Source organism: Lagopus leucura, unplaced genomic scaffold (genome assembly GCF_019238085.1).
Source record: "Lagopus leucura isolate 7727_CA_CO unplaced genomic scaffold, USGS_WTPT01 Super-Scaffold_73, whole genome shotgun sequence".
Lineage (NCBI taxonomy): Eukaryota > Metazoa > Chordata > Aves > Galliformes > Phasianidae > Lagopus > Lagopus leucura.
In genome coordinates this window covers 45,806,586-45,831,299 of record NW_024962252.1, presented here as the reverse complement: position 1 = coordinate 45,831,299, position 24,714 = coordinate 45,806,586, and the positions used below count along the sequence as shown (strand labels likewise).

At 35.7% G+C, this 24,714-nt stretch overlaps 1 protein-coding gene across 7 annotated transcripts in view; it reads right to left on the bottom strand.

Annotated features, from left to right (window-relative positions):
• Positions 1–24,714, bottom strand: part of LAMA2 (laminin subunit alpha 2) — a 320,859-nt gene that overhangs the window by 53,335 nt on the left and 242,810 nt on the right. For all 7 annotated transcript variants that reach the window (XM_042877434.1, XM_042877458.1, XM_042877450.1 and 4 more), the window contains 6 exons: positions 21,127–21,289; positions 17,407–17,617; positions 15,630–15,746; positions 14,385–14,548; positions 10,559–10,697; positions 5,025–5,127 (listed from right to left, as the gene is read on the bottom strand). In XM_042877434.1, the coding sequence (XP_042733368.1) occupies positions 5,025–5,127; positions 10,559–10,697; positions 14,385–14,548; positions 15,630–15,746; positions 17,407–17,617; positions 21,127–21,289 (897 nt within the window). The remainder of the gene's footprint in view (positions 1–5,024; positions 5,128–10,558; positions 10,698–14,384; positions 14,549–15,629; positions 15,747–17,406; positions 17,618–21,126; positions 21,290–24,714) is intronic.

Below are 24,714 nucleotides of genomic sequence, written 5' to 3'. Positions count from 1 at the left end.
ACTAATAACACTGACAACACTATTTTAACTTCCTCCATTCAATTTTGAAATCACGGTGCCTGATATTTCTTTTGTGTCTCTGGTGGCTTTTTTGTAATGCTAGTGTTTATGAAGTTGTTAACATTCCTGACATGTTTGATTAATTTCAAGTGGTGGTATACTAACTTTGTTACATTAAATTAATATAAATAAACTCTTTTTCTCCTCTTTACTCTGCCAGATATCTCTTAGATTATCTCTCAGTTATAGAGAGAGTTGCATAATCGTGCTTCCCCACTTCTGTTTTCAGCTTTGAAACCGTGACAGCAATTTTTATGGATTTTATTAAGTGAAGTTTCCCTAAACTCTTGAATTTGAATACTGAAATGTAACGCTTAATATTTTTTTCTTTTAATTCCTCAAATGTTCTGTGTTTTTGTTAAATATTAAAATAGTGAAGCCTTAAATAAGTGCCTTGAGGGAGCCTTTCATGGAAATTGTTTACTTTGCACAGTGATCATAACATGAAACTATATTTTTAAGTAAATTTCCCTAGTGTAACTCAGATAGCTTCTTTGCTAATTTTGAGCTTATTTTAACAATGAATCACGAACTAAACTAAATTCACATTAGGTTTTCCCCATCCTTTAATTATTGGCATTAACAAAGGATGCCAAACAAAACATCTGTAATTTGAAGTCCTGAGATCCTCAAATTAATCATATAGGTGAGGTAAAATATGGGCAGCTACAATTTAAATTTTTGCAAAATGAATAACTTATCTGACTTGGAAGAGGTTAGTGGGTCTGTACTGAAAGATGCCAGGCACTGTCAACTGACATTAAATGTTGGTTGAGAAATATCTTGAGAAAAATATGTCATTTCTGTTTCCACTTGATTAGATCTGCACAAAGATGGCACAAGATGCCAATCAATGTACAGGGATTTTTTGGTTCAAATCTACAAAACCATCCATGAATTACTAAAACTAAACCCCAAAGAGTATGGAAGATCCTGACTGACTTTGCAAGCATGAATCTTTACGTTTTCTGGCTTGGTTAATGTAAACAAGTACTTTAAATTTCTGGTAATATTTCCATGATTAAACACTGCATTATAGAATAATTTTTCTTGTGAGTGAATAAAATACAGTGAATCAAATAAAAAAAATATCCTTACACTTATATGTTTCATTAAGGAACTTAGTCATTGTTTGTATGCAGTGATTTATTTTTACAAGAGACGAGTTCTTGCAAATCTCCACAGAACACATAGGTATGTGGCATGGGTTAATTACTGATGGCATACCACCACTGCAGTGTGAGTGGAAACAGGAATCTTCCGAGAGCAGGACAACATAGTTGAGACTGTCTTAGAAGGTATCATAAGGCCATGTTGCCCAATGTATGCTCCCCAAAACAAAATAAAGGTTGAAATCTCTTGAGAAGCTACACACACAGCTGTTTTTACTGATTGGATATTGCACAAATTAACTGGCAGTTACATGCATCCCTTTCTATTACGTTTGTTTTGCTTCTTGCAAGCAGCAGTCTTGCTCCCCTCAGTCTCATCCTATCAGGAGGATGAGGAGTGACAAGCTAAATTTTTAACCTGAAAAGAAGCAAGATTTACAAATTAACAGGGAAAAAAGATTTAATTAGAGAAATATGGCTAATGATGGTTAACATTTTAAAAAGAGTCTTTTCAGTATAATTTCATGTACAAATATAACATTGAACATTTTGTACAAATATTAGGCAATAATTTCCTGAATGCAATATGCCAGGCCAGCAAAAATCCAAAGGAGAGGAAAATACACAACCAAGGTATATAGCTGTGCCTATCAGCTCAAAAATGTTTTGGCTAAAAATATTCACTTGTTGTCAGACAAAACAACACTCCTCAACCTGTCAGTTCTTAAGCAAAAGAAATGACATGAGTTGAATTCCAGTAGCCACCTGACACTGTCTCCAGCTGAAGAGGTGTTTTTACATCTTATTTTTACTTTTCATTGATCAGTTTTGACAAAGCCTACATATCGCCTCCAAACTGCATTGGGCAAGTATATTTTTAAAACAGTAAATTCAGAACTATAAAGAAGAAAAACTGCTCCTGGCAAACTAAGAATCCCTCAAGGCACAGAGAGAATGAAGCTGACAGGCAGTAGCATTCACTCATTTGTAGCCAAATTTTCAAAACTTCTTCTTAGCTAGTGCAGTAGATACAAATTTTCCTTCTTCCACCAGGGTTATTCCTTCCAACTTATATACCCACAGAGAATGGAATGATTAAATCTCTATTTTAATAGCTTCTGTCAGAAGCTTTGCTTTGTAAGGACCGTTTCAGCAGTTTTTGGTTGTAATATAAAGCATTCTCGTGATTAACAGCTGTTTTATACCTAGTGTAATTGACCACAAATCAGGGGAATGTCATAACGTAGGAAGAAAACACTCCCACCTCTGTCATAGCCCAGACTGGATTTCTGGAGTGTACATTACTTGAGATTTTCATTACTTTAACTAATGTACTACCTGTAGCTCAGGCAAAGAAATTTTAAACTAATGATCATTTCTGTCTGCCAGATCATTACAGAGTGCCCATCACCCATTCTTCACTTTCAGTAGAGACCTTGAACAGGGCAGCTTTGTAAGAAGTACAGGAAAATAAATCACTTCCTGTTAGTTTTACACTCAAATCTCACTTTTATCCTGAACACATCAAGACATACAGTGAGATTATGTTCATAATACTACTAACTTCATCACTCTGAAGAAAAAACAGGGTGGGAAGAACAAGCAGTTTTTTTCATTTTATCCTTATGTATGTCTATGTGGATCAAGATGTGGAGTGTTGTCACATTTTATTGGTTGCAAAAAGGCATACACTGAAAGTTCAGAATGTTTGTGCATACGGAGCATATTAAATCTAAAGCGTATAAAGAAAACATCAGGAAAACTGCATCTCATTAAAATATCTTCAGCATGGAGCAAGAGCCCAGAAGAAGATCAAATGCTTGCATGATAAGCACTGCCCCCTAGTTACACTGGGATTGCTTTACGAATCTTTAGAATGCTTAGATCACTTCAGAAATCTGAAACAGATATAAATTGAAATTCTCACTGGAGTAAAATGGGAGAATAACTTCATTTTTTTCCAAAATCTCTAAAGTATTGTCTTACTGAGGTCACATCTTTTCTTCAGGGTTAAATTGGACAGACCTGTGAGCACACAGCACTGATGTATATCCAAGTACAGACATTTTGATTTTGTCCTTGAGAACAGAATTGAAAGAGCACAATTACTTTGATGTAACCATCTGTGGAGCACACAAAGCTACAGACTACACTCTGTGGTGCAAAGAGGCAGCAATACCTTTTTAGTGTGTCCAATACACCAGCTATAGCAAGTTGAAGCAGCTTACTTTCCAGCAAGGGGCATTAGCAATATCCCTATACTTCCCACTTCAGCCATGTTACGTAGATAGTCTGTTGGCCTCCCGTAATAGTTTTATGATTTTCTGAGAAATACTTACTGAAACATGTTGGCCTTAAATTAGTACTGAATCTGGCAGCAATGTTACAATAAAGAGTAATCTAAGTATAGATATGAGATTTACTTGTAAGTGTAGACAGTTATTTTATCCTTAGAGCTACTAAAAGAAAATAATGTTTTTAACTTTGAAACTGTACATGATATAGAAGCGTAATTGACATGATTAATAATTTTATCTTATGACCTTACTAAACATTATGTTTACTTGTTAACTAGCTGACATCCCAGAGCTGCCAGAAATAAATGAAAGTGAAATATTAGCCAAATGATGACTTTGTGCTAGATGGATTTAATTCTTTATGTTGTGTGGTTTTTGTAATGCATATTCCAGAAGGCCAGTGAAAATTGTACATGCTAAAACCTCAAAAATTAGGCTCCATTATAAAAATCTGTCTTGTTACTAATAAAAATTATTTTTACCTATGTAGTATCACATACAAGCTTCAGGTATCATCTCTGTGACAGACAGCTAAATCTCAACCTCCAATGTTTACTATTTGTGTTTTTTTTTTCTAGTTCTGATGCATGAAGTAAACAAACTTAATTTTAGCTTAATTTTCAAATCGTGTGATAAGCAAGAAGTTTCATATTGTAGTTGTTTTCCTCCCATCCTTTTTAAAATTTCTTTCATGCCCTAGATCTGTTTTCTTACCTAAATGAGTAAATACTATAACTTTGTCTGTTATTCATTCCATATTAACCCTGTAATAGCACAATAGCGCCAGCCAACTGAATCAGAATAAAGCAGAGTGTACACAGCATGAAAAGACTTTTGTAACATTAAATTGACTGGAAACAATCTTTTCAAAATATATACTAAAATAACAGTAAAAAAGGGAGGAGATTACAGAATACTGATTTGGAATAAAGTCCTCAGTTACCAACTTGAACATATTCTATCTAAACTAATAGGAAAATTAGTCCATATTTGGATGTATGACTTTCAAAAATAGCTGTATGAAAGACTCATCTAATTGGTCTTTGCACCTCCCACTAGCATATCCAACTTCATATTGCCTCCCTACACTTCCTTCTTCTGGCACAATCTCACAAGCATCCTAAAGAGATGAATTCTCTCCAATTGGCATTGCAAATCCTTCTTTTGTATTAACAAGAGCAAATATGTAGTGTTGGGCTGGGTTTTGTGCTATTTTTCTGATAGAACATTTACTAAATCAATACCTGTTTTTCTCCCTTCCTCTCTCATTTCCGCTTACTCTCACCCTTACTGTAGTCTTCAGGAGATGACTAAGACTCCATCTCAGCCTTCTTATCCCAGAAATGGAAATGTCTCCCTAACTGCCTGGGATGCTTGTTTCAGGCATTATGGAAGTGGAATAGAATCTTTTCAGTTGATACTTTGTTCAATTTTTAAAATAGAAAATGAAATATACTTTTTTTCTACTGACTTGGCTTATTTATAACGGTAACAAAGCAGCCTCACAGTATTTTTCTTGCATTTAATGAACCTGGATCCCACATATTGAACATACCTTTAACATCATTTTCTAGCACCATGGCATCATTAAAGACCCTGAAGCTTTTCTGAAGAGAGCTCTTGGCGTCATCCTTCAATGATCCTTGAGGACCAGATGTCTGCAGAGAAACAAACAGTGTCATACATACAGGAAAGCCTGAAGTCATTAAAGATACATGAAAATGATCTAAGAGAACAATCATCTAAATTTTAAATGAACATAAATATGCTCTTAACCATATCTCACTGGTGTTACATTGGTTTTCACAGGACTAAAAAATGGTTTTTCTCTAATTTACTTCCCTTGTTTTTACGGGAAGCCAGTTCTCCTTTGAAATACCAGCTATGACTTTAATAAGAAGAGAAAATGTTTATATCATTACAGAAACAGATTTGACTATAGAAGCAGAACATTTTCTAAAACAAACAAGCAAAAATCTTTCAACATGGCTTTCTTCCTCCAGCTACAATGTTTCTCTCTAGGAGCAGCTACAATACTTTCAGAAGGCAGGCTGGACCTGATGATCTAAATTCTAATACAGAAAACAGATGTCTTTAGAGATAAAGTCAAGAATTGTAATTGCTAGGTCAGTAAAGTGAAGATGCAATGAAGCAAATAGTATTTAAAAAGACGGGCAAGCTGCAGTTAATCTGAAAAAGTTTTATTACTGAATAACCATCCTACTATCTATCATGTCATTAAAAAAAAAAAAAATCTTCCCTTTGAAATCTTTCTTCAGTGCAGAGATTTGGTAGTGTTATTTTTCTAAATTAGATTAGTATTTTCAGTTGGTAGGAAATGCTTTAGGTGCTGAACCAGTTACTGCTCAGTTTGTAAGAATGAACTCAAGTCACATACTATATTGAATACATTTTTTTGAGAATACTCTTGACAGGCAGATAACATTCTATGTTAGTCACGGGTCAGCCTTGTTACAAGTACGCAATTAAGCAGCAGCTATTCTTCATTTTCAGGGGCAGATATATATACTCAAAAATGAACTGTGTGTCAATTAAATGACACAGTTATTAATACTATTCATTATTTAGATAATGAGCAAGAGATGATATTTTTCTAACTGCTGAATTGTTGTTTTTCATGATATATTAAGTAACATATATTGGAATCACTGCCTGTTTCTTTAAAAAAATCTGAAAGACTGCTTTGGATAATCTCAAAATTCAGATTTTTTTTTTTAAGTGATATTTCAGGGCACAAGTAGCTTATGTTACTGGGATGCAGCTACCAAAGATTGCTTGTAGTCATGAGGGATGTAAACTTATGCTCAAGTTTCATCATGTGATGAGTGATTTTATTAAACCTGGACCTTATGATTGCCGAGCTCACTTGAACTATTAGGCTGTGTATGCCAACTCTTCCCCATACCAACAAATGCTTTATATTTGAAAGATTGACAAAACTAGTTGTTTATAAATTTTATCTTTAATACCTAATATAAGTAGCACTGATAATACCTAGGTCACTCCAAAAGTAATGCTTCCTATTTATTTCCATGGAAACCATGATAGACACGAAGAGCAAAATATCACTATTTAATAGAGCAAAATTCTCAAAAGACCAACCAGTTAAGTAAAAGATTGCTCTTGAAGAAAGAATGCCTGGCCAGATTTTGTGGCAGATGCACCTGTCAAAGCAGATAATACTACTGTTATTTTCCTGTTAGAATCAGAACTTGGGCCCACGTCAGAATGGATTTCAAAACAATTGTTGCTGTTATTATTAAAACTCCAGGCATGGTTGACTGGCTGTTTAAGAAGTTTCAATTCAATAGAAAGAAGGTGGAAGGCCAAATTTGCAATGCAAAAGCAAGTTCATCAAATCAGAGACAATAACTAAGTCCAGGCTGGCAATCAGTTAGAAAGAGATTTCAGCAGAAAGTTAGTACTAAAAAGTCCCTTCAGAGGCAAATATACTCACACTGATTAAAAGCTTTCTTTTATAACTATTTTCAAATAATTCTGAAGGGAATGATTATTCAAGAAATTTGATGCAAAACATATTTTTTCCTACCTTTTTTTTTTTTTTTTAATTTTTTTGAGTCAAGAGATGTAAAATTATGATGAAGATAATAATGAAAAAAGTAAACATTTTCTGGCTGTATGAGGTAAACTTACGCCCAGGTTGCAGCAAGTCAGGGTCAGGTTGAATCTCTTTATGATTTAATAAGACTAACAGATAAATGATCTTGCTTTCTAAATGTGTATACTTGACGTAAAAGTGAACAACAACAAAAAAAAGTAATAAATGATTGTGATTCAAGACAAACTGGAAAATCACTGTGTCCCAGGAATCTGAACTGTATCTAATCTAACTCTGTACCAGAATGTACATAATATGAGTAACTTCCTCACTATCTTCTTCCATCTCCAACCCCCATAATCTCCATACAAACTTTGTGCATCTTGACTGCTTGTAGCATCTTGTGATTGGAGTGAGATCTCATTATGTATCCAAACAATGCAATCTTAATCTTGATTTAGAGGTATGCAATCTTAATCTTGATTTAGAGGCATAAGTGCCATTATATTAAGTTAATACAAAACGCTGCCACAGAAACCATATATCATCTCTCATGGACTGTTTTGTCCTTTCCAATAATTTTAACAAAGTGTACAGCAAAAGAAAAAACATCTATCAAATTACAAAAAAGCTCCATGATTTGATAATTAGCAAAGAAGGAAGAAATTTAGGAAGAAACATCCTCTTGGACTTTCTGGCATTTCAGTGAATCTTTAACTCTGTTCTTGTCAAATCTTCTACCTTCTGCAGGAGCAGAAGAAAGATTTCAACCCACAGCACTCTTTTGGGATAGAGCAGATCCCTCCAAATCTCCCAGGGATGACAGTGTGAATCATTGACTTGCGTGTTATCAGGGAGAAGATTACAGGCTGCAAGTTTGTTTAGCCATGGTTACAGCATTCCGTGAAGATTCCCCCATCAGTAGATGCTGGGCATTATCTGAATACAGACAGAAAACTGATAAAGCCTTGGTAGAAAGGTATTTTCTTTCTTTCCTGAGATTTCCTAAGAGGATGTAAGCATGAAGTAGGTATTGTATTGGTCACTGACAGAAGTGTAGGTGTAGCTTCAAGTATCTATGTAATCCTCAAAACTGCTCTAAGAGTTTCATGTGTATGAATTCATCTACACACTTATAAGCTGTTTTATAGTCCAAAGCCCTAATTTCTATCTGTTAAATACAGTTCCGCCTTTAAAATAATTTCTTTTTCACATACATTTACATTCTGAGAAGTTTTCACCTCTGTGAGAGTTAAGGTCAATTAATTTTCACCAGTCCTGGGTACAGCTGAGAATTTTAAAGCACCAAAACATTATGAATGGATTGCTTCTCAGGACATCCTCATGTCTTAAGGAGAACTGCTAGGCAGCTTTATGCTGTTAGCATGCAAGGAAGTCTAGGGACCCAACACAACTGCTAGGGTCCCACTTCAAAGGGAGTCAGAAGAAAGAAGGAAGTAGAACATTATAACCTAACACGTCACCTGTGGTACCAGTCACTATTCTAAAAAGCCTATGAAATAAAAATAATTTTTCAAGATGTATTTTAAAATTATGATTCTGATCCATAATACACAAGCAGGATAAGTTAACATGACTCTACCCCTCAGTCAGTTACTGTCTTGACTATGTCACACGATGTTGAAGCAGCCCCAAATGCTTGGGATTTCTCATCTGTGATAAATTTCTTTTTCTTTTAAAGGGAAGAGCAAATCCATCATGAAAAGCTTAGGAAGAATATTTCTGTCATATTTTTAATACATTTTTTTCCCCAGTCATTTATCAGGCTTCCTGTAATCATGATGGATTTGAAGCATTGTTTTGTTTGTGCTTTCAGCAACATTAGCAACATTAATTTAAAATCAAACTAATCGTCCCTATTAAAAACAAAAATAACTCCAAATTCAGAGATATCACTGAAGTTTGCATAGATTAATCATTCCATTGACTTGCAGGGTACACTCTAAAACTCAGCTCAGTATTTACCACTGCTAGTTTATGCATCAGTTTGCTATTGGGAAATCTTCCCCACACCTACCCAACACTGTAATTTACTATGAAAGGTTGATCTTGGTGATGTATCTGCTAGTTTCTGGAGATCAGAGCCCTTTACAGAAGATAGGCATCCACAATAGATTTCATAATAAAGAGAACATGGCTCCATTTTCACAATGAGGGGTGATTATCTCTGCCTCCTACATCAGGGCCCAAAGAGCATCATGGTAAGCCACTGATTACCACTGCGTTTACTTTTAAAGGGCTGCTCTCTCCATTTTCCTCTTAACTCTTGTTGCACACATACTGCACATAATAAGAACAGGCTTCTTCATAGAGAGGAGATGCTTAGAATCCCTCCTGAACTTCCTGAATATCTGAATGCCTTTTATTGCTACTCACTTGCATCATACCACCAATCTCTTTACCAGCATCCCTTTCAAACTATCCACTTCCTCTCCATGGTATAATCAGCCAGTTCACTATCTAAACACTTTTGAAGTCACACTGTAATTGCTTGCTTTGTTTCTTGACTGCTGTACGTGCCTTTTTCCCCAATCAATAAAACAGCTTCTTGCCTTACTCACTGTGAGTCACAAAAGGAACAAATGATAGCTATCTGCATTAAAGTCTAATGCATTAAAAAAAAAAAAAAGAAAAAATCCAGAGGTTCTTATTTACTTCTGCAGCATAACTAGCAGTTCCAGCAAAACAAATAACTGTTTTCAGAGAACTTGTACATGCTAATGTGTGAGGTGACACTTTTTCAAGAGAGAAATATAGTAATTAATGTTATTTGAAATAGAATTTGACAACCAAAACTATCTAAAAATATTTGTGTATTTGCAACAACTAGTTTCCTTTATCCCTCTCCTAAACATGAAGCTTTCCAGCATGTTAGTGCTTTTAATATTCTTGCAGTCCATTTGACTGAAGCAGCTCTCTGCAAGATACTTTTATGCATGTGCAAATGCTGTTACTGCAATTTGTTTCTGTTCACCTGCAAGTTTCTGTATCAAATACAAAGTCTGCCAACTCTCCTCCTCACAACACTGCCACTGTTTTACTTCTAGGCCCATCTCCAATCTCCTTATCCATTCCCCTTTTTCCCTTTCCCCTGGGCATGGGTCCATGGGTCCGCTGCCCCATTAGTCAAGGCACCAAGCCAAATTGGCCCATAAACTGTTGACAAAACTGGCCTTATCAAGTATCACATGACCTAACACTGTTCATTCAAAGCTATCTCATAGTTGGCTTGATCCTTAGGCAGAGACTGAAAGGTAAAAGGCTGATGGAGAATAACAAGAAGGAAAAAAAGAATAAAGTACAGAATTTATGGACAAATTGAGATGTAGTTAAGGTATATGTAGCTCTGGCATTTTGTTCTGTTGTCAGTACAAGAATCTGCAGTGGCAGAGGTCTCTCAAAGATAATAAAATACATAACTGGGAAAATGTTCAGGACAGTTCCACCAAAAATCTATGTCTCTTTCCCAAATTACTTATTTTTCTTACCGCTTGCATAGCTTCATTTGCAAGAGCCTTGGCTTCCTTGGCAACTTTTTCAGCTTCATCTATGTAATCCTTGATATTGGTATAAGCATTGAAAGCAAGCGTGGCATTGAAAGAAAGATTTTTGGCTTCAGCAAGGATTCTGTTGGGATAGAAAAATTAAACATACAATTAAATCTACTTTCACAGCTCAACAGAATATAGTATCCTACTTTTTTAAACCCAACAGCCTTTATTGTTAAAGATATTCCTAAGACATTGTGTTAGAGAGAAATGCTACACTGGAAATCTCAGCAGTTATGACATCATGTGTTTCAATGAATTCAAATTTTATCTGTGCAGAAAGACATTAAATGTTTAAGGAGGTGCTATGAGATAAAAAATAATAGATCAAACAGTGCAGTGCTTATAATTATAATACAAATAATACATACTTATATGCGTAACATTGGCTTATAGGTTGTGTGTTGAACCAAGCAACTCACTGAAATCTGCGCTGGGAGATCACTATGAGCATGTTATAAAGCAGACTGTATGAACACTTATTTCTTGGTCTAGCTTACAAACAGAGAGATTGCACTAAACCAAATCTTAAAAGTTAATTCTGCTTATCAATATAAATAATATAGCCAATAATGATCCATATTGAATGGAATGCTCATGAGCTCAGCTAACTCACTTTTAGACAGTAAGATAGAGAAATCACTTTTCTTTCACTCTTTCTGTGTGGCAAATTCAAATATTATCTACAAAAAGTACTGCATGCACAATATATTTGAAGATGTCTCTCTCAGAATACACTACAGCCTGCTACCTATGATATGTTCCCTGAAGAAACACTATGTGGGTCCAAATTCCTACTTGAGATAGACAAGAATTTTGTCTCTCAAGGAAATGCTTTGGGTATTGAGGTGCACGATAATGTAATGGAGACAGGGATTACTTAACCTGGATGTGTTCTACCACATAGAAAATACTCAGTCACTGAGAAAGAAAGAGCAGAAGAGAGGGAAATTCATTCTCTAACCTGATAATTTGTATACTCTCTGGAGAACTGAAGTAGTTGGGCTCCAATCCTTGCCTCAGTGAGTATTTAATTTTTTCTACAAAATGTAACAGGAAAAACAAAGGGATGGAGGGTATTTTCCCTGGACTTTGCATATAGTGAACAGGGGGGAAATAGATTCCCTTCAGACTGCCACGATTGAGCTGCATCAGCGTCATTCCTAGAAGAACCTTCTCCCTCTTCAACTAAAGATGAAACTTAATAGGTTGCAGTAAGTTTTTTTGTGATACTGACTGAGATAAAGGGGCAACCTACAATAGCTATCTAGGTAGTAGCTAAAGTACTGCTTAGAAATGCATTTCATAAACCTTCAGGTTAGGAAGGAACTAAAATGAATTTTCCACAAACCAATGGCATTTTTTCATCAGTGGGCTATTAGGCAGAAGGGAGAAGCCTATACTAATACTTCTCTGTATACAGGAAAAATAACAATATTTTTTCTAGGCTAAATTCATGATCTGTTCCATGTTCTAACTCCCATCAGAACATCTTCACCATCAATCAATAAGCTATTTGAACCCTTAGGGGGTGATTTGAGAGAAAGATCTCTTTCTCAATTTCTCTTATAAGATGAAGTGTCATTTTTCAGCAAATTTAGTATTATCTGAAAGATGCCCAAACGCCAGTTGTGAGGATAGATGCATTTTTTGAATTCCTTAGATAGATAGACACTGAAGATTCCTGTAAAGTATGGCTTTACAGTTCACGAACTAAACAACTTTATCCTGATGTAAGATGACAAAAGACGTTGGTATTTCTTTCTCTTTTGAGACTATGAATCTGACCACACTAGAAATTTAAAGTTTCGATAATTTGCTTTTAAAGCTAATTTTAAATGTCTTTGATTCTCCATTTTTACTATGTACATTAAGAAACCGAAGGTGATGTCTGGATCGTATGGAAGTATACATAGTACTGCTACACCATAGTAAAGAATAAAGGGCTGCGCTAACTCCCCCCCAAAGGGTATTAAAGTGCTTTAAACATTACCCTAAGCTCCCTAAGGCTTATATTAAGAAAGAAGCGCATGTATACAAACACAAAAAGTCTACTTAAGCAGTCAAAAACCTTTATCTCAAAACTTATCTTGTCAACATCTTATTAAGAAGGCAAAAACACTTTTCTTTATGCTTTCACTACTTCTTTACTTAGTTCCTCCCTGCCAGCTTTCCATGTATTTGGATATTTACAGCCATGGTAGTGGGATATGGCACTAGTCATCTACTTTCGGTCCAGACATATAGCACTGACATTTGTCATTATCAGACAGTTCATATACCATTTACAAAAGCCATTTTCTTCTAGAAATGGTACTCCTTAAATCCTTTTTACTCAGCTATCATTATTTTATGTACTTCTTAAAACATAAATTAGACTACTTAGAGTGATGTGACTACACGGTATATGAAGCCAAAAATTTTACAAGACTTTGAATCTTTATTAAAGATAATTGTGCCTCTTCCTCAAAAGTGCAGAGCCTGACAAGAAAAAATGTGACCTTTCACAACTCTTTGTGATATTGAAGACTTTACAAGATGTAAACAACAATTAAAAAAAAAAAAAAAAAAAAAAAAAAAAAAGACCATGTTATTGATCTGGAGGATTGTGGGATATAAGGATAGAGCACAGCCCTACTGAAAAGGATTGGAGGTACTAGTTGAAGGCAAATCGGACATGAGCCAGCAATGTGCCCTCATAGTCCAGAAAGCCAAACTTATCCTGGGCTGCATCAAAAGAAGTGTGGCCAGCAGGTTGAGGGAGGTGATCCTGCCCCTCTGCTCCACATAGGCGAGGCCTCTCCAGGAGTACTGTGTCCAGATGTGGAGTCATTAGTACAGGACAGATGTTGACCTGCTAGAGCATATCCAGAGGAAGGCCATAAAAATGATCCAAGGGATGGAACACTTCCCCTGTGAGGACATGCTGAGAAAGCTGTGGCTGTGCAGCCTGGAAAAGGGAAGGCTCTGTGGAGAACTAACAGCAGCCTTTCAATATCTAAAGTGGAGCTATAAGAAAGTGGAGCTATAAGAAAAGTGGGATCTATTGTGATAGGAAAACGGGAAATAGTTTCAAACTAAAAGAAAGGAGGTATAAATTAGATACTAGGAAGAGGTTTTTTATTACAATAAGTGTGGTGAGGTACTGGAGCAGTTTGCCCAGGGTGGTGATGGATGGCCCCTGTCCCTGGAGACATTCAAGGTCAAGCAAGATGGCGCTCTGAGCAACCTGATCTACCTGTAGCTGTCCCCAGTCACTGCAGGGGAGTTGGACTAGACAACCCTTAAGGGTTCCTTCCAACTCAGATGGTTCTATGATCTTAAAAAACAAAACTGAAAGCTTTTTATTCATGCAGTGCTTTTCTAGAACTATACTGGAAAGAAGTCTGAGACACAATATCCATAATATATTTGTAAATTTTAGAGCTGCAAATTACACTTCCTTTTTATTTTTTTCTTTCTTAAATGCAGACAACCAGCAAAACAAATACACTCCCCTCACTCTCTTCCAGTGAATGAAAATTACTCTTCCAGACTTTCAAAAAAATTATATTCATGATGAGTTATGTCATTCTTACAGTCCTTTCCTTTTTGTGCTTGGCTAAATAGAAATGAGAATGTCAAATAGAGAGAAAAAGTTTTTCTTACCTCCTGTTTCTGGAGGGCAGGATAACAAAGCCTGAAAAGAATGCCCTTCAGTTTCTGTTAAGTGATCTTAAAAAATCTGCTGTATGATTTTACCATCACCTATGAATGGCTGTCTTACCCATCCAGTATTGCAGATGATTCATTCAGCTGCGCTGCATGGTTCTCAGCTTGTAATACCTTTTCTGGAAGCATTTTGTCTTGAATTTCTTGAGATAAATCATCTATTTTATCCTTCAGCTGATCAGACATTGACTGTATCTTATCTGCAACACTTTCCACGTACTGACATAAAATGATATAAATAAGACCTTTAAGTATCTGAATGCAAGTGTTCTGTAGCCCTTTATACATTTTCCTTGGAAGATATTACATCATAACTTACACGTGTTAACACTTGAGGGGAACTAACATGGAAAGAATAAAGGAATGGTTAGACTGGAGGGCAGAAGAGAAACAAAACAGTATACCACAGCTACTTGCCCCTCAAGTTATTATTTTACAATTAATAAACTACAAAGTCTAAGTATTTATTACCTATAATTTGGATTTATATCTTAAATATAGATGCATACATAGCTATATCAGTTCATAACCATCCTCCCAATAATAACTATTCAATGACAGAAGTTTCATGTTACATGACCATTTGATTGACTCAAATGTATTCCTGAATATTAAAATACCTTAGTAAGAATTATGCTTTTGGAGATCTGCCTTTTCTGTCTTAATAAAATGTCTCACATTGTTTACCTTCCCATTTTACCACACAGATTTTTTCCATTCATTATAACAGTTTACAGTCCAAGATGGAAATATTTCCAGAACTAGTCATATCTATGTATAGGTAAGGCTGCAAACTCCATTGATAAAACCTTTAAGGTAAAACTTTCAAAAACATTGTGTAAAATGAGACTGCAATCCACTCACCCCTCTGATCTATCTAGATTTAAAATTGTTGCCACAGGCAACAAATTATTTCTGAATTTTCCTTCTGATATGAACACAGTCTTGGTGCAGATAAATCTACATCTAGATCACAGAGTCACCATGAGACTATGAACAGGTTTGCTGCACCTGCAATTCTAGGGACAAAGTCAGTACCACAATCACAATACCATATCTTCAAAAGATATAGTGAAAAATGATGGGCTACTTCTTTGTGTAATCCGATGAATCATTTAAATCTCAAACTTTATTTTTTCTATATACCACGTTTGATCTTCTGTCATAAAGCAATAGAAAAATGATTCCTTCAAATGCAAGTATATTAACATTGATAAATAAAAAAGAAAAATAAGGAGTTACTTGAATTAGATACTTTATTTCTGTACTAATTGTACTAATTAGATGATAAAACACCTACCTCTACAGCTACGTTGATTTCATTTGTAAGGTTGTAGGCTTCATTAAGGATATCATTCCCTTCCTGCAGACTCTTCTCAACACCTTGCCTGCCATCTTCTACAGCTTGCTTCTTTTTCTATAGGATGTGTTCACACAGATCAAAATGTGAGTGCTGAAAGTGATGCCAGTGATTGAAACCAATACAGAGTGTATTTTGTCACCATTCCATGAAGGTCAGACTTCTGGAATTCTCTAATCTTCCCAAGCAAAGACAGTAACAGCAATAGAGCACATTTAACGTAAGACGTCTTTCCTTCTCTTCCTGTCCCCAGCTTTGCGTCCTCTCCCTCCCATGTGGTATATTTTTTGTTGCTCTATTATAGACATTACTGACTATAGAACTAGGGTAAAATGAATCAGACAGTAATTAGAAACCCTAACCTTTACCTAGATGTACAAGTTTCTCATTTTGACAATTATGTACACTGGTCATGAAGGCAAAATTTGTCTGTATTCTGTTGCTTTCATCTTTATGTCCACTGTTCTTACACTTAATAATAAATATAAAAATAAAAGGTGATGGTTTAGAAGAACCTTTGGATTTTTGAGTTTCTAAATAGTAGAAATACTACATATTGTGTAATAATGGTGGTTTTCTGACTAAGCAACTGGTGATTTCCTGTGTAAGATCCATTAGGTATCATAGGTGACCATGTCATTGTAGTCTAAAGAGCACTATAATGCTCAGTTGGTCAAAGCAGGGGTAAAAGAAAAGCAAAAAAAACCAACCAACCAAACAAACAACAAACAAACAAAAAAAAAAAAAAAAAAAAACAAACCAAAACACCCAACAACAAAACAAAAAAACAACCCAAACCAACAAATCTTCTCAAAACCGCTGTTTTGGACAAGATTGCTGAAAGGGATGTCTTAGGCATTTTTGTACTGTGATACAGATAATATTTTAAAAACTGATATACAGCAGATGATTATCCAGCCTTTCTCATTTTACCTTTGGGAATAAAACGCAGAGAACAGAGATCACCCAACTTACATACAGCACTGTACTGCCTTAATTCAATCAAGCCCACAAATCTCGACTGAGAACTGAGATCCTGCAACTCTAACCTCATCATTTCATGTAAGGTGAAAGCTCATCAAGATATAAACAGAGTGGAAAAACTTATCTTCATTAAGTTGACTCTGCACTTAATATCTCAGTTAAATGCTTGTTAATGTACAGTGTAATGTGCTCTTTGAGTCTGTGCAATTTAAATTAAATCAAAAGCAGACCTCTCTGCTATGAGGGAGATAATTTATAATGACTACTAACTATGGAAGATAGAGTTTGATTAATTACTATGTAATATCTGCATACTCTTCCTAGGGGTTGGAGAAGAAGATCAAAATGCAAACTTCCCGGGAGTAAATATACAATAGCAAAGATTTTAACTGAATTCTATTTTGATCTTGCATGAATACTCATACTTGGATGAATTCAACCTCCCCCAGTATAATAAATTCAACAACATCCCCCACTCAACATATATAAGCAGTAAGTATTACTTTGGTAGGAAAGCTGTCAAGGAACTCTCCTTTTACAAGCCAATTGTTTCCTGATTCTGAAGAATACATTTGCTTATATTTACATCAGATTTAGTTATATTAGAATAATATTTTTGTTTTACTTCTTTTTTTTTTTTTTTCTTCAAGATTTAGTTACAAAGTGTTTATGCAAAGTTTCAGACTTTGATCAGACATTTACTTAGTCAAGGATACAGCTTGTCAGCACTCACCTCTACCATGGTCATGTTATTTTTGTTGACTGCAGATAAATGATTAGCCTCTCTAATTTTATTCATAGCATCTCTTAGAAGATCTCGAGCATCGTCAACTTTGGTGTGGTAGTTTGTTAGCTTGTCCCGGACTTCATTTTTGAGATCCTCATTTTTCTCACTGGGTTCTCCAAATAATTTCTTCACTTTGTTCAAAAGATCTTCTGCATTTCTGAAATGCACCATAACATAAATATACTGAATTCATATTTCTTACACCTAATAATCAAAATATTCTTAATATCATGTAATGAAATGGACTTTAAATCTCACAGCAACTTTCAAGAGAACACATGCTTAATGAAGTGGAATGATGATTGTTCTTCAGAGCATTTTTTTTTGGGGGGGGGGGGGGTGAAGGGAGGTAAATTGACATTATCAATATCTGGTGTAAAATAAGATTTTCTGAAACATTTCATTTATTTGTATTAATACAACACGAGACAGACAGATATCCTTTTTATAACCTTGTCTTGTAGCACAGCACAAACTGCTTATCTAACCGGTAATCAAACTCAAGACAACTCACTGGCTTCTGTAAAGCTAACACTTCCACTTTGACCTCTTATGGATTTTACTCTCTGCTCTGTTTAATGAAATACAAGTCGAAGAACCACAGAAGTTGGAAGGTATCTCAATAGTTCACTGAGTCCAATTCCCCTACTAAAGCAGGTACCCTACAATAGGTCACACAGGCAGGCATCCAGATGAGTCTTGAATATCTCCATAGAAGGAGACCCCACAACCTCTCCAAGCAACCTGTTCCAGGGCTCCATCACCCTTATCATACAGAAGTTCTTCTGCACGTTAATATGGATGTTCCTATGGAAAAGTTTTAGGCTATTACTCCTTGTCCAATTGCTACACACCATCAAGAAGAGCCTGGCCCCATGCATCCGACTCTCACCTCTCATTAGATATTTATAAACATTTATCAGATCCCCTCTCAGTCTTCTTTTCCCTAGGCTGAACAGACCCAGGTTACTCCATCTTTCCTCATACAGGAGATGTCCAGGCCCTTTATAATATTTGTGGTCCTCTGCTGGACTCCTTCTAGAAGACCCCTTGTCTTTTTTGGACTTGGGAGCCCAGAACTGGACACAGTAGTATAAATGTGACCTCACCAGGGCAGAGTAGAAGGAGAGGATCACCTCCCTCAACCAGCTGGCCACTCTCTTTTTAATAAATCCCAAGATACCATTGGACTTCCTGGCCACAGAGGCACACTGCTGGGCCACAGTCAACCTGTTGTCCATAAGGATCCCAGAATCCCCAAAGTCCTTCTCCGCAGTGCTCCTCTCCAACAGATCATCTCCTAACCTGTACTGATGCTTGTAGTACAAGTCAATGACTGCTCCATGTATTTCTTTGTTTTATGTACTAGAATTTCATTGTGACTGGTCTGTATTACATCTCCTGAAATGCTCTCTTTTACATTCAAGCTGTGCTACTTTCACTTGATATCTTCCTAGAAAAGATCCAAAGTATACTAAGTATTTGAAGTATTAGAAGAAATAATCACAGGTCTGGCCTAATATCTGAAATGCATCATGATCTCGATCTTTCAAATCAGTATGAGGAAACAAAAGAAACATTAGAAACTGCTGATAAAATATTCAAAATTAAGCTGTTTCTATATGAGACACTAAATATTTTAGAATTTTTCTATGTATAGAGGAAATTATCTAACATAGAGGCTTATAAAATCGTGAATGCCCTGGATAAGGTGATCAGTTGTCCAATGACTCTCCAAAAACAAAAGTGAAAATATCAGGAAATAAGGTCGAAATGCAGGAGGCAGCTTTTAAAGAGTATGTGGATGACTTATCCAATTCACTACTAATAGGAAACTGTATATAACAGGAGTTTGCAGTAGCTTAAAAATGATCAGGAAAATTAATGGATGAAAAAAACACAGACTCTAAGAAAAAAGCTATGCAAGCACAATAACTAAAAAAGCAGAATTCTGGCCCATAGCATCATTCAATACAAACTCAGTAATATTTATAATACTATAATATTGAAGTATTAGAAAACACTGAAATATTTATTTCAGAAATAAGAAAATTAGGGGTCTAGGACAGAAACTGTTGTATTTTTAACATGATATCTCTACAGAGAAAATATTTACTAATATGTGATTTTAGTACAGAAAGGTAATCAGATTACAGACGTGATTTGGAAAGATTGAAGGAAAACAAATGAGGAAAAAATCTGGAAATGGAAGAGAAGTTTTAACATCTCTGAAAGTAAGAAGCCTTTACTTCATCTATCTTCCTTATTTAACAGACCAAATCCTGAAAAGTAGCCAAGCAGAACACAGTCCCTGCTAAGAGATAAATCACCAAAGAATAAAGATGATTAACTACCTCAAAATGATAAAGAAACATTTAGATATTCATAAATAACTATTCCTAGTTGCGTCTGTAAATAATATGAGTATATTGTTCCACATGTGTGCACACATGCATATACACACACAGTTTTAAAAATGACTATTTTTTCTGCGTACTTTTTCTCCTTAAAGTAAGCATTCAATATACTATCTTACTACATTACTTGAGCAGTCTTAAGTCATTTTTCTTCAAAAGGCAGTATCAGACAACACTGTCCACTGATCTTTACTTCCTGCCCTAAAAGTTCACTATAAAAATTTCTTGGATCTCAATAACTGCATCATTAAGAAACAGCCATTAGACTTTTATTTAATTCAGTAAATACTTTTACGTATTTTTATTAAAAAATGCATTCCTTCACCAGGAATGAAAACACTTGCTTTGCATATTTCAGGAAGAATGGCTAGAAGGAGAGAAGGAAAAAATCCAACAGCACTGCATTTCCTGCTCTTACTGTTGGATTGATTTCAATCTGGCATGACAGTTTCACATTGGCTGCAGCATTTGAAGACTAATAACGTTATGTTTGAGAGGGTTTCCCCCAGTCTGCCAAAAATTGCAAACAGCACTTTCTAAGGTTTGGCTACATTTTTCTCAGTCCCACTTTTTCAAGTCTTATTTCTGTGTGGGAGTAGAAAACAGACCAAAAAAAAAAAAAAAAAAAAAAAAAAAAAGGCTCAGCAAATCAGAAGTAAAAGCAATAAATCAGCAGTGAAGAATACATTTTCAGTATACTCTTTCTCAGGGAAAGAAAATAGAACTATCAGAAGTATAGCAGAAATATTGTACTGGTAGGATTTTTTGAAAGTATGTTTAAAGTATGAGACAGACAGTGCAAATCTGATTCTATACTGCTTGGAATGTCCATGTTATGTGAAAAACTTTACAAGCAGATAATATTTTTATTAGACCAATTAGTCTTCATTCAAACAAACAAAATAAAGAAAACACACAGATCCCAGATTTTTTTTTCCAAGATCTTTGGTACTAAAATCTTTCATCAGATGTGAAGTAGAAGCTAAAAATAAGAAAAAAAATTGCTTATAATTTTATTATAAACATCACTGGTATCTGTGGAGTAAACAAGTAATTTTATAGGAAGCGTTTCTATTTACATAAGCATTTCAAAAAATGTGAGTGCTACATTAATAGATGGGAAATGCTGGACTCTGCTTTCCTTCACATTTGTGTAAGCCCTAGCTTGAAAACTTGGTTAGAATGGATGACAGTTACAAGAATCAGATATTATCACCGAGAGGATGAAGACAGTGGTCTCTCTACTCACTTGAACTCATCTTGAGCTATTCTTTCTTGCATATTCATCTTTTTACTTCTCATCTCCATGACCATTCTGTCAGCCTCACTCTGCAGTTCCGGAAGACTCTTCTCCAAGGTCTTGTCTGGGGTTCCAAGTGTCTCATTCAGTCTTATAGCATCTTGATTTACAGCTGCAAGCGGGCAAAAACCATGCATGGAGGGAGTTAGTAAATAGAAAGGACAGAGAATCTGTAAGAACTTTCATATCAACTCTATCAGCAAGTCAAATGCAATTTTGAAATGGTTATTCCTGCTGTGAAGTAAAAAAGTGGTTAATCCTGTGAACAGTAACAAGTGAGAGATATGTCTCATAAAAACTTTTATTGTAGTTCTCTTTTAAGCACAATAATTACAATGACAAAGATTTTATATCCAGTATAAGAAATGCATTCCTCTTCTTTTCCTCCCCTCAGAAGAAAGAATTTGCAATTAACATTTAAAATAGCAGAAAGATAACCTAGGATATTGCTCACAGAATTAAAGAGCAAACAGTGAAAATGAGATTTTAAATTACTTTTGAAGAACTTCAGAATATTTCATTTTTAGCATTCAGATTTAGCAATCTGAAGAATAAATGATTGGGAAATTTGGGAAAGAGATGGAGGGAAGAGGAATGAAAGTCACCCACAGATAGAGAACTCATGTTTAGAAGCAGATATACGGAAATGGACAAAAAGAGTGAAGGATATAGCTATGTACATGGTATCATAATCAAGAACTGACTGAATTTTTCTACGATATCACACTATAATATATTAAACTAGGTAGTTCCAGAAACAACTGGTTTATGACAATCATTTCTATCTGCAATTTTAAGAAAGTACTTTTGTCTTTCCATAGGCAGCAGGCTTCCAAGTAACTACTTGCTTCTTTGAAATAAGAGTTCCCGGTTGCATAGGTACCTCTGAATATTTTAAATATTAAAATGGAGAAATCAAAACCTGCCTTCCAAAAATCAAATACTATTTCATCCACGTTTTATAGTTTTAGAGCAAATAATTAAGAGGAAAACTTTAACGGTATGATGTTTGCATTTTGCTGGTTCAAAGAAAAGCTGTTGAGAAATAATTGTAAAAAGTCTTGCAATGACATCAGTTTGCTCTTTGAGTATCCCAGGACAAACCCCTTCAGGCCACACGTGCATCCAGCTACAGGAGTAAATCCCACAAAAGATGGCTGGAAGTTTATTGTTACCACAACAGTGTATCCCTATTTGTGAGGTGAATATCCTGACCAAGAAACAGACCAGTGTTATTTCAGGCCCTCCACTTTCTATTGAAACATTTTAAAATAAGCCCTTTTTGTTGTCTCCTACAGTACAACTCTAATTGAGCTTTAACTGCACAAATTTTCTCCCTACAACTGGGAACAGCATCTCTGTAGTCCTCCTTTGTCATCCAAACTCAGTTCCAATGGCCATATGCTTCCTTTTTCCACTTAAGCTCTAGAAGAACATCCCTGATCAGCAAAGATACCACCTGCATGACTTATGACATTTTGAAATTGCCTGTTCCTGTGCTATTATGATGTGGGACATAAAAAATAACCATCACTAATGGACCCCAGTGCCTTCAAAAGGAGTTTACATGGGCACCTTGATAACTAGTTCCTTGAGCAGCTTAGTCTCTTCTTTCCATACCCAGGGTTGAAGATTTGGTGGCAGTTTTCCTCCCATCACCAAAGATTTGATACTTAATTACTTCATGGCCACTATGTCCACCAGTCACTACTTCTACCATGGTAGCAGAATGAAGGATCTCCCAAGCACACAGTGCCTCCAACTTAGGCACACTGTCCTAAAGCTTACCAATGGTGACCCTGGTTTTGTCCCTTCTCCCCTTCAAATCCAGTCTAAGGCTCTATCAGTTAGCCCTACTAACTCCTGTTATAAAACCTTTTCCCCACTCTGAGAAAGTTGCATGCCATCAGTAGTCAGCAAGCCTGGTATTATGTAGACTATTCCATGACTGAAAAACCTGAAATTCTGTTTTTGGTGACAACAGGGTTTGCCTGTTCCTTTCAATATTGTTCCCTGCTACTGAAAGAATAGAGGAAAAAAGCTATCTGTGCTCCATATATTTAATCAACTGCCACAAGGCCCTGAAGTCCCTTCTGATTGCTTTTAGACTTTTTTTGCTTCTTCACCACCACCAGCATGAAAAACTAAAAACTAGTAATGGATAATAATCAAAGGACCATATGGGGCTAGTGAGTTTTCTAGAAATAGCTCTTACCCAGACCCAATGGAGACTTTCCTACAGATCAGGTCTGGTTGGCATTTTGGCCTTCTGCTCCCCTTAGGAAGGAGTCATCTAGGACATCAAACCTTCTTTTCCTTCCTTGATGGACATCATCATGATATGGGGGATAGGCTGAGTGGCCCTGAGTGATCCCTCCAAATTATTTACACCAAAGAATAAGATTGGAAAAAGAACACATAATGATAAACTAACTATGAATATTTTTAGCCAGAAGGTTTTTAGAAGGTTTATAGCTATCAAAAGAATTCTGAAACTGCTTTCTATTCAGAGTCTATGCATACATGGGGGCTGCTCTGAAAATACATGGTAGAAGGATTATGTTACCAACGGAATGGATGCAGTGATCCAGGAGGTAACTTGCAGTCCTTTGGCCCTATATTTAATCTATTCTTAAAATGTTGACTTGCCCACTAGGCAAACACATTGATTTTAAAGTCTTTGTTTACTTCTAACATATTGCATTCACCCCTCAAAATCTGTTAACTCTGCTCTTGCCATGCTTAAATCTGCTTGAGAAAACTTTTATATGGGCTCAAAACACTAGATAAAAATTCTGTGGAGCAAAAAATGTGTTTAGCCATTGTTATTCTGAATTCATCAACTTTTCAAATTCAGCTCTGTCTTGAAATGTGGAGAACCATATGTTCTGTTAAAAACCCTGTTGAAAACTCGGTTACTTCCTTATGTTGTTTTCCCATATTTATGTAATGTATAAGATGCACCTCCTAAGATAATTTTAAATTTCTGCTTAGTTCAATTACAGAAAACATATTGGGATGTGTTACAAGACAATATGAAACTTATAAGTATATAACTTATACTTTGACAAAAGTGGATGTTTTCCCTTTCAACCAAACCAACCTTTAGAATCAGAACTCTACTGAAGTTAGTACTGCGTCGGGAGTTTTGAAGAATTAAAAACAGATCAGTATTTTTCAAATAAAAAACCTGACTACGATTGTCAGTTTGTCATTTTCAATTATTTTCCACCATTATCTTATGTAATAGGTCCATACCCACCCTGCTCTGATAGCAGCAGGGGGCAGCAGTCTATTGAAACAAAAACAGTAACCACCTTCTGCGACAGTTGGAGGCAGAAACCCAGACTGAGGAGCTACAACCATCTGATCTGAAACATGCACCCAGACCTCCTGAGGAATTAAAGATCTGTCCAGACCTTTAGTTGTGTTAAACTCCAGAATCTGGATATTTCCCAAGGGACTGGCAGCAAAGCAGAATGTCACAGGTACAGGTGAGCTCAGCTCAACAAACTTTACAAGCATGTGGACAGGTTG